Here is an 8969-nt window from a genome sequence, read left to right as displayed (position 1 = left end):
GTCAGCCTTAGGCCAGATGGGGACTCTGTAAGCCCAGGGTTCACTATAGAATCCTGTCTTCTGCCACCATCTCTAAGGCATCACCCCAGTGGGTGCAGGTGTTCTGTCACCTGGGGCTAGAGGGCTCTGGTTGTGTGTGGGGAGCAGTTTGCAGGGGAGGGTTCCATAGACTGGCCCCATGTTGTGCCTCAGTCCTCTTGGCCCATGGGCTCACGTGTGGTGCTAAGCACTTGACTTTCACTCCTCCAGGTGGTGGGAGATCTGGCCTTTTCAGCTCTCCCTTGGCCTGTTCCACACTAAGCTGGGCCACACATTTTGGAAATTTGTGACCCAGTTTGCAGAAGTGAGTCATTATTTCATTGGATCATCTTGGGCTTTGAGGGACATGAGTTTTGTTCCTGAAGAAGCCATAGGAGAAGAGGGGCAGAGTGAACTACAAGGGAAGACTTAAGAACCCCAGTGACTTGTCCCTGGAAGCTCTGCCCCCTGACAGTAGCCTTTTTTTTGAAGTCCTTAGGCCTTGACTGTGTCTAACCACTGAGGGAAGCACTTATTCCTCCCTGTCCCTGGGGCTCCTTTCACCCCAGACTCCACTCTGTGCCCACAAGGTTGTCACTGGCAGGGCTCAGCATGATGAAAGATTTTGCAGCACGCATTACTAATGTGGGTGTGTATATCTCTATTTGCATATTAGACATAAGGCTTAATTTCTTTCTTAGCATTGAGGGGTTTTTTTGGTGGGGATTACTGGGTATTGAACCCAAGGCTTGGTGTGTGCTAAGCGTGTGCTCCACCACCAAGCTGCACCCCCAGATGTCTTGTATTTAAGTTAAAATTCTAACCTTCGTATCTCAAGGATGTTGGGACCCCACTTTGAAGAACAAGTGATTAGAGTAAAGCAGAAGGACACCATGTGTGGTGCTGTGGACCCCTCAGGGAGGAGTCCCCAAGACGCCACAGGATGGGCAGGCTACTGGGTGCCCCCTGTGGATGATGGCTTCATGATAATTGTAGTTTCCCTTTCCAGGAAGAAAACAGGCTGAACTTCTTCTGTGCCAGTCCAGATAGTTGGCCGCGCTGCCACTTAAGGTCCTCTTCATTAATTAGCGTGAAGACAACATATCAAAGGCTGTTAAAGGTGACTCTACCTTAGTAAGCTCTTTTACAGTATTTTTTTTCCACATTAGGGAGAGGAGAAGCAATTAAGGCTGGGTAGGGTGGCATACACCTGTAATCTCAGCACCTGGGAGGCTGAGGCAGAAGGACTGCAACTTCAAAGCCAGCCTGGGCTACACAGTGAGACCTTGTCTCAAAACAAAAAACAGTAATGTGAATTTTATTTATGATTAAAGCTTTATTTTAATCTCAGAGAAACTCTCAGCCCAGCCCTTCACTAGGATGAACCCCATTAGGCTCCGCTTGGATCTGAAGGATCAGATTTTTTAAACAGCTGGAGGGCTCCCTTGGTTCCCTGAAAGATTGGAGCCAGTGGTTCCCAAGCACTGGTGTGCTGGCAGAGTGTGGGGAAGCCCTGATGATAGCCGGTGCCAGCCTCCCTAGTGGAGGTGCTGCCTTCCAGGTGTCCATGCAGGAAAAGAAAAAAATCTTAATTGTAAGTGTAATTCATTAAGAATGAATGAGCTGGGCACCAGTGACTCACGCCTGTAATCCTAGTTACTCAGGAGGATCACAGTTCGAAGCCAGCCTGGGCAAATAGTTCACGAGACCCTATCTGGAAAAAACCCCTCACACAAAAGGGCTGGTTAAGTGGCTCAAGGTGAAGGCTCTGAGTTCAAACCCCAGTACTGACAAAAAACAAAAAAAATGGCCTGGGCTGGAGACTTGGCTCACATGGTAGCGTGCTTGCCTACCAAGTGCAAGGCCCTGAGTTCAAGCCCCTGTACTGACCCAAAAAAAAAAAAAAAGGCTTGCTGGGTGTGGTGGAGCATACCTGTAAACCCAGCTACTTGGGAGGCAGTGAAAGAAGAATCCAGCCCTCCAAAACAAAAAAAGTCCAGTCCTTTTTTTTGTTGGGTATTTTTTGAGATAGGGCCTAGCAAACTATTTCCCTGGGCTGGCTTCAAACCTCGGTCCTCCTGATCTCTGCCTCCTGGGTAGCTATGATTACAGACGTGAGCCACCAGCGCCTGGCTAAGTCAGATCTTATGAACCAGTCTAAGCCAGCTCTATTAAGCTTGCTATTACTCCCAAGTTTTCAGTGAACCCCCAAATTGGGTGCTTTAAGTCTGCCATCAGATTCTCAGGGAAGTGGCTCTGTGGATCTTCCCATAGTGAAGTCATGGGAGCCAGGCCTGTTGCTTGGACACCAGCCATCTCCTGAGCCAGGCTTAAGTGACTCCAACTGTCCCTAGGCCTGGCAAGTAGCACCACAAACCAGGGTGGGCATCGGCACTTCCCATGCATGACCTAGTCAGGTACCTGTATCCCATTTTGCCTCCAGACACCAGTTCAATCTCTAGGAACACCAAAGGTTATCCTGTGGCAGGAACCAGATTGTTGGGTGACCTGGACTGGGCCTCGCCTGGTGCTCAGGGTTCAATCAGACCACTTAAAACCTAAGAAACTAGATCCCAAAGTAACATTTTTTTGGTGGGGGAGAGGTACTGGGATTTGAACTCAGGGTATACACTGTATCACTTGAGCCATGTTCCCCACTCATTCCTATCTTTTTATTTGTGGTAGTACTAGGGTTTGAACTGAGGACCTCAGACTTGCTAGGCAGATACTCTTCCACTTGAGCCATCTACCAGTCCAAGTTCCTATTCTTTTTTTTTTTTTTTATTCCCCCCTCCTGCAGGCCCAAGTTCCTACTCTTTAGAGCAGAGATTGGCAAACTCTGGCCCTACCGTCAGCTGTACATAAAGCTTTATTGGAACACAGCCACTCCCTCATTTAGATAATACGTATGGCTGCCTGGAGACAGACCATGTGACCTATAAAGCCTCAAATATTTACTAGAAAAGTTTGCCCATCCCTGTTTCAGAAAAATGTCCCAAAGTATTTACCTACTTTACCTATTTGCTTCAAAATAATCGGGTGGCAGGAGGGGAATGTCAAGAGGACAAGGGTGAAGAACACACTTGGATCCGTCCTAGTGTTTTATATGTTGAGAAGTTGCATAATGCTCTCGAGAAAGGAGGGCTTGCCTGCTACAGCCCCTCCACTGTTGTGACCCCTTCTCAGGACCTGGCATCTCTGGCCTAACAGGGCAGCAGGACAAAGCCACCATCATTTGCCCAGTTCTGTTCACACCCAATGATGACTTCTGTCCCTGGCTAACCAGAAAGGCCATGGGCACTGAGCGAGCATCCCAAAGCCAGCCATGCAGTGAGTGCCACCCAGCTGGGGCCCAGGGTTGTCCTGAAAACTTGGGAAGGATGGGCAGGAGGGCTCTGTGGGAAAGGGACCACTGTCTGGGTATCAGGCCAAAAGCTGGGAGCCTCAGGTAAGTCCATCCTCTGCTCTCTGTGCTCCCCATCCAGGCCTGAACCCCCTGACTTCTGTCTAGGTCCTGGGCAGCACCGCCCCTTGACTTGTGGGGTTTTAGGGCTAACCACCCAGGGGCTTAAGACAGGCACAGCAAAGGACACACGATGTTAGGCAGTAGCCCATCCCTGGGATGTCTGTGCAGTCCCTGGCAGTGTTCCCCAGATCTGGCTGCTGTGGACATGATAAACCTTAGAAGCGCCATTGTGGTTCTGGAAATCAACCAAATTGGTTAGGGTTTTTCTCCCTGAAGACCTTTTCTATGTAGAAAGATGAAGCTTGTTTTCTAGAAACTACATCATAGAACCAGAATTTCCCAAAACCAAGTGAAGCAAACAGACGGTAGGTGGTCCTTCCTCACTCTTGCCCTGGCCTCTGGCCCTGTCCAGTGACCTTGGCCAACTCCTGCTTGCACCTTAGGATATGAGCCTAACCCTCTTTGCTGGTCTGCCTGGCCCACACCTCCCTGACTGCACCCCTACCTAACCCTCACCATCCCCAATATGACTAAGTTACGTTAGCCCAGCCTGGCCCGGCCCCTGCCATTTCTTAACTTTGGGTACCTGATGTTCTGCTTCCCACTTTGATTGGGATTGTTTCTTTCCTTCCTTCCTTCCTTCCTTTCCTTTCTTTTTCTTTTCTTTTCTTTTTGCAGTACTGGGGTTTGAACTCAGGGCCTACACCTTTGAGCCTCTCCACCAGCCTTTTTTGTGCCAGGATTTTCAAGATAGGGTCTTGCAAACTATTTGCCCAGGCTGGCTTCAAACTCTGATCCTCCTGATCTCTGCTTCCTGAGTAACTAGGATTACAGACGTGAGCCACTGCACCTGACTGGGATTTTTGTCTTTTTTACCTACAAAAGAAATAGCTACTACATATAGACAACATGAAATAAAGAAGAGATCCCCAAAGTACTCATGGTCTGCTGACCCCCACACACTCCACTGGGGACTCTGGATGTGGCTTCCAGCTTTCTTTCCCTGCTGGGGTCCCAGTTCTCTGTCCTGTGCCACACCAGCTGCTCTTTGGAGCTACACCCTGACATCAGCCCTGGCCCAGTGGTGCTCAGAAGGGGCTACTCTTATCTCCCCCATTCTCTGGGGACACTTTGTAGGTCTGGAGACACTTTGTGGGTGTCATGCCTTGCTGGGAGTGGGGAGGGCAGAGGCCAGGATGCTTTCTCCTTGTTGGTCTGGAGGCTCCTCCCAGCCCTACCTTCCCTCTCTCCAAGCCACAACCCTCTCGTGTGTTGTGGGGTTTCCAGTTCTTTCCCAGAACCATCCCCTCCCTCCCCACCTCTGCCTTTCCTCCTCATCAACCCCCAAAAAAGTCCCCACACTGCTCCAACCCCGCTGGCCTCAGGGGACTGCCCTGGTCAGGTCATCTGGTTCTCACTGCTTGCCTGGACTGGGTGGAAAAGGCAGATGCTCCTGGAGGAGCCTGGAGGCTGTTTCTCTGAGGCCCCACCCCAAAGGCCCGCCTGCCATGAGCACCACAGTGGTCCTCAAGGCAGGGCTGGGAACACAGGGTGGGGGGTGGTCCCTCCAGATCCCTTCCCCATGCTCCTGCAGCCACAGCAGCTGGCCAGAGGAGCAGGTTCCAGATCCTGCTCCAAGTGCTGTTTGCAGATACCTAGGTGGCTTCACTCCATCCTGCCACATTGTGATGGCTCCCATTTGACCACAGTGGACAAGAGCCACAGAGGGGAGGCCTTGCCCAGAGTCCCCAGCTGGCAGGTGCCGGGCCCAAGCCCTAGACCTTGACCACCATGTAGCTGCCTGTGAGCTCCACCACTGTACCCATTTCACAGATGAGACTGAGGCTTAGTGGCAGGAGAAAGGAGGCCTGGCCTAGGGATATGCAGTCTCCCTGTCCAGGAGTTCAGGAGGCTGAGAGGGCACAGGGACCCCTTGATCAAGGACGGGCAGTCCCCACCCTGAGCACAGAACTAAAAATTTATTTTTGAACTCCCCCAGAACTATTTGGGGAAAGAAGAAGAACATAGACTGGTTTACTTCCTCTTGACCCTTTTCTACACTGGCCACCCCCTCTAGCCTCCCACCCAGACTCCTGGAGGGCAGTTTCGTTTCCCCCAGCCTGGCTTCCAGGGGGAGGGGAGGGCGGGGCCAGCCACTTTAAGAAGAGAAGGGCCCTCATGGGACAGTACCTGGCACCTGGGGCACCCTGCCTTGTTGGAGGAGAGCTGGAGGTAGACCTACTGGGAAGCCAATGGCAGGGGATGGAGATGGGGACCTCAGCAGCAGGGCTGAGGGAAAGGGTGGGGGGGAGGCAGGGAGAGAAGGAAGGCACAGAGAACAGAGACCAGATGGAGAGGGTGGAGGCAGGGAGATGAGGGCAGAGACAGGCAGAGGGTAGGCAGGACATCCAAGGACCTGGAGCATGCAGGTGGGAGATACACAGGGCAAGGGCACAACAGGGCAGCCCATGAGGAGACAGGCTGGCGGGTCACTGGCTCTGGTCACAATGGCCCCCACTTCTCCCTCACCCCAGATACACCGTCTCCCACCCAAGAGTCATGGTCCAGCTGGGTAAGTGGGTGGAGGTGGGGAGGAAGCTCTGGGGCAAGGGGGCAGAACGCCCTCTACCCACTGTGCACTGACCCTGTCTTCCTCTCCCCAGCCCTGCGTCTCCTTGCCCTTGCCCCCATCCTCCTTAGCCTGACTGCCTCCCTGAACTGGAAGGTGGCCTCCAGCCAGGATCCCTTCGAGAAGTGCCTGCATGATCCTGACTATGAGCAGCTGCTCAAGGTGGTGACCTTGGGCCTCAATAGGACCTTGAAACCCCAGAAGGTGATTGTGGTTGGCGCTGGTGTGTCTGGGCTGGTGGCTGCCAAAGTGCTCAGCGATGCAGGACACAAGGTGAGAAGTGCTGCTTGAAGTCTACTTTGAATCCTTCCTGCTGCAGGCCACACTGGGAGTCCTGGGTGGAGGAAGCACATCCCAGCGAGGGGCTGGCTGGGGTGGTGGGGGCTGGAGAAGAGAAGCTAGCCTTTCTCTCTGTCCCCCTTGCCCATCCTGGAGGGAAGTCCCAGGAGATTGTGTTGGTGGAGTTAGAAATTCCCTCAAGGGGAAATGTCCCCTGAGGTCTAACCATAGTCCCCCTCACTGAAATCCAAGAATGAGAATGAGCCAGCCAAAGGGCTTCTATGTGTATGGGAATCTCTCCACTCCTTCCCTGAACTGGGGAAGTTCCTCTACAGTCCAGCCAGTGGCCTTCTTGCTGCGGTCTGTTCTAGCACTTCCCAGTCTCCTGAAGGAAGGGATCCTTACAGTCTAGGACACCCCCTACTCCGGGGATGGAGGCAGGCAGAGGCCAGCATGGGGCGTAGTGAGAGTAGCTGAGGATCCTTATTTATCTCCCGTCCTCAGGTCACCATCCTGGAGGCGGATAACAGGATCGGGGGCCGCATATTAACCTTCCGGGACCCAAAGACGGGCTGGACTGGGGAGCTAGGAGCCATGCGTATGCCCAGCTCCCACAGGTGAGGCCTGACCCAGCCACCTGCAGTTCCACCTCTACTCAGTCTCAGCCAGAGCCCCAGCTCCAGCCCGTCTCCTGGCGAGATGCTGGGGCTAGAGCCCAGAGCCCTGCACATGCTTCCCAGTGCTCTACCACTGTGCCATGTCCCCAGCCCCCGACTCTGGTGTCTGACCTCTGACACAAAGCAAGTCTAGACCCAATCTCCAGTTCCATCCTTCACTGATTCCAACCTCACGTTCTCCCTGACACCAGCCCTGCCATGGTGCTCAGGCCCCCTGCCAGACCCCCTTCTAGCCCTGCCCTAGCCCAAGACAGCTCCTCCCCTCCAGGCCTCCTGCTCTACCCCTGACACTCCCAGAATGCCAGGCCAAGGTATCTCACTATCCCAGCCCCAACCTCCAGCCAGCCAGAGCTCGGTACCCGTTCCCAAATCAGATCTGGACTCCACCTTACTTCCAATAAAGCCGAACCTAGCACCTACCCCAGGACTAACTGAGGGGCCTCTGGGCCCAGCCTTCCAACCTGTCCCCATGCATTACTGTCCCCCCCGCCCCCAGCAATGATGATGCCAAACCTAGCCCCAGCCTCCTGCTCATCCCCACTTCCTGTCTCCAAGCCCACTAGGGACAGGCTCACCCATTCCTACCCCTGCCCTGGCCACCCTTGCACAGCCTCTGCCGCCCCCACAGGATCCTCCACGAGCTCTGTAAGAGCCTGGGCCTCAACCTGACCAAGTTTACCCAGTATGACGAGAACACATGGACAGAAGTGAACGAGGTGAAGCTGAGGAACTACGTGGTGGAGAAGATGCCCGAGAAGCTGGGCTATGACCTGGGTCCTGGGGAGAAGGGCCACGCACCTGAGGAGATCTTCAAGATGGCTCTCAGCAAAGTAGGCACCACCCCGCTCCTTGATCCTTAGCCCAGCTTCCTATCTCCCCAGCCTGGCACCTGAAGAGTCTTTCCACACACAGCAAATCCTGCTCACAGCCCCAAGTGGCCCCAGTACTTCCAGGATAGTCCTGGCTTTAGGTGACAACCCTGAATACACTTAGCTCCCCCACCCCTCCATCCTCAGCTCTTCAAGAAATTTTCCTTCCCCCAAAGTCCACCTGGTGATCCAGACACACCCAGCTCCCCACAAACTGAACCCCTGCTCATCCATCGCCCCCCCCCAACATACTCATCCCTCCAGAGCCAGCTCTAGTGTCCCCTCCTCCAGGCCTTCCTGACATCCTTATGGAGTTGACCATAGCCAACTCTGAGAGCCTGTTACTTGTCCCTCTTCCTCTCCAATCAAGTGGGCCCCCAGGCTAGGCCAGTTCTGTGCTTGACACTGAGTGCAGGGAGCCAGAGAGACAGAGCTGTGGGGAGTTCTAGCCAGGGGGGAGAAGCAGGTGGCAAAGGAGAGGCTAAAATCCCATGGGGCAATGAGGCTCCCAGGAGGGGATGAGACTTGATCATGCATGTGCCAGGCAATGAGGAGGGAGGAAACCATGGGCACAGGTGTGGAGGTGGGAGAGCACCAAGGTGGCCTGGCCACTGGACATGGTTCTGTTGAACCAGAGCTGCAGAAAGAAAGGTGACAGCTGAGGGAGTGGAACTCTGTGGTGCCATGGAGGGGAGCCATGGAGGACTATGGGTGAGGGAAAGGCAGCTGAACAGATCTCAGCAGTCATGTCCTACTGCTGCAGTCTGGGCCCAAGGGGACTCCACTCCTGTTCATGCCCACAATGGTTCAGGTAAAAATAATTACAGAGCCCCAGGACACATCCCTGCCTATATGGAGCTCCTAGGCCAGCACAGAAATAGGGACTGGCCATGAATGATGACTGGGTGGGTTGATGCAGGGGCATGATGGGGAAAGCAGCTATTTGGGACTTCTTCCAGTGGTAACACCTGAGCTTCAGGGGAGGACAAAGCTGACAGCACAGCATGGGCAAAGGCCTGGGGTCTTGAAGG

General features: G+C 53.8%; 1 protein-coding gene across 5 annotated transcripts in view; it reads left to right on the top strand.

Moving 5' to 3' along the window:
• Nucleotides 1-8969, top strand: part of Il4i1 (interleukin 4 induced 1) — a 34519-nt gene that overhangs the window by 23313 nt on the left and 2237 nt on the right. The window contains exons 2-6 of one of the 5 annotated variants that reach the window (XM_074058007.1): nucleotides 1028-1138; nucleotides 3229-3348; nucleotides 6148-6386; nucleotides 6897-7009; nucleotides 7698-7899. In XM_074058007.1, coding sequence (XP_073914108.1) covers nucleotides 3312-3348; nucleotides 6148-6386; nucleotides 6897-7009; nucleotides 7698-7899 — 591 coding nt within the window. In that variant the 5' untranslated portion in view covers nucleotides 1028-1138; nucleotides 3229-3311. Of the gene's footprint in view, nucleotides 1-1027; nucleotides 1153-3204; nucleotides 3349-5632; nucleotides 5717-6018; nucleotides 6057-6147; nucleotides 6387-6896; nucleotides 7010-7697; nucleotides 7900-8969 lie in introns of those variants that run through there. The other 4 variants (XM_020159992.2, XM_074058006.1, XM_074058008.1 and 1 more) reach the window with 4 other exon arrangements.

Source organism: Castor canadensis, chromosome 16 (genome assembly GCF_047511655.1).
Source record: "Castor canadensis chromosome 16, mCasCan1.hap1v2, whole genome shotgun sequence".
Lineage (NCBI taxonomy): Eukaryota > Metazoa > Chordata > Mammalia > Rodentia > Castoridae > Castor > Castor canadensis.
The sequence above is the reverse complement of the archived record's forward strand: the minus strand, read 5'-3'. Positions and strand labels throughout refer to the sequence as shown.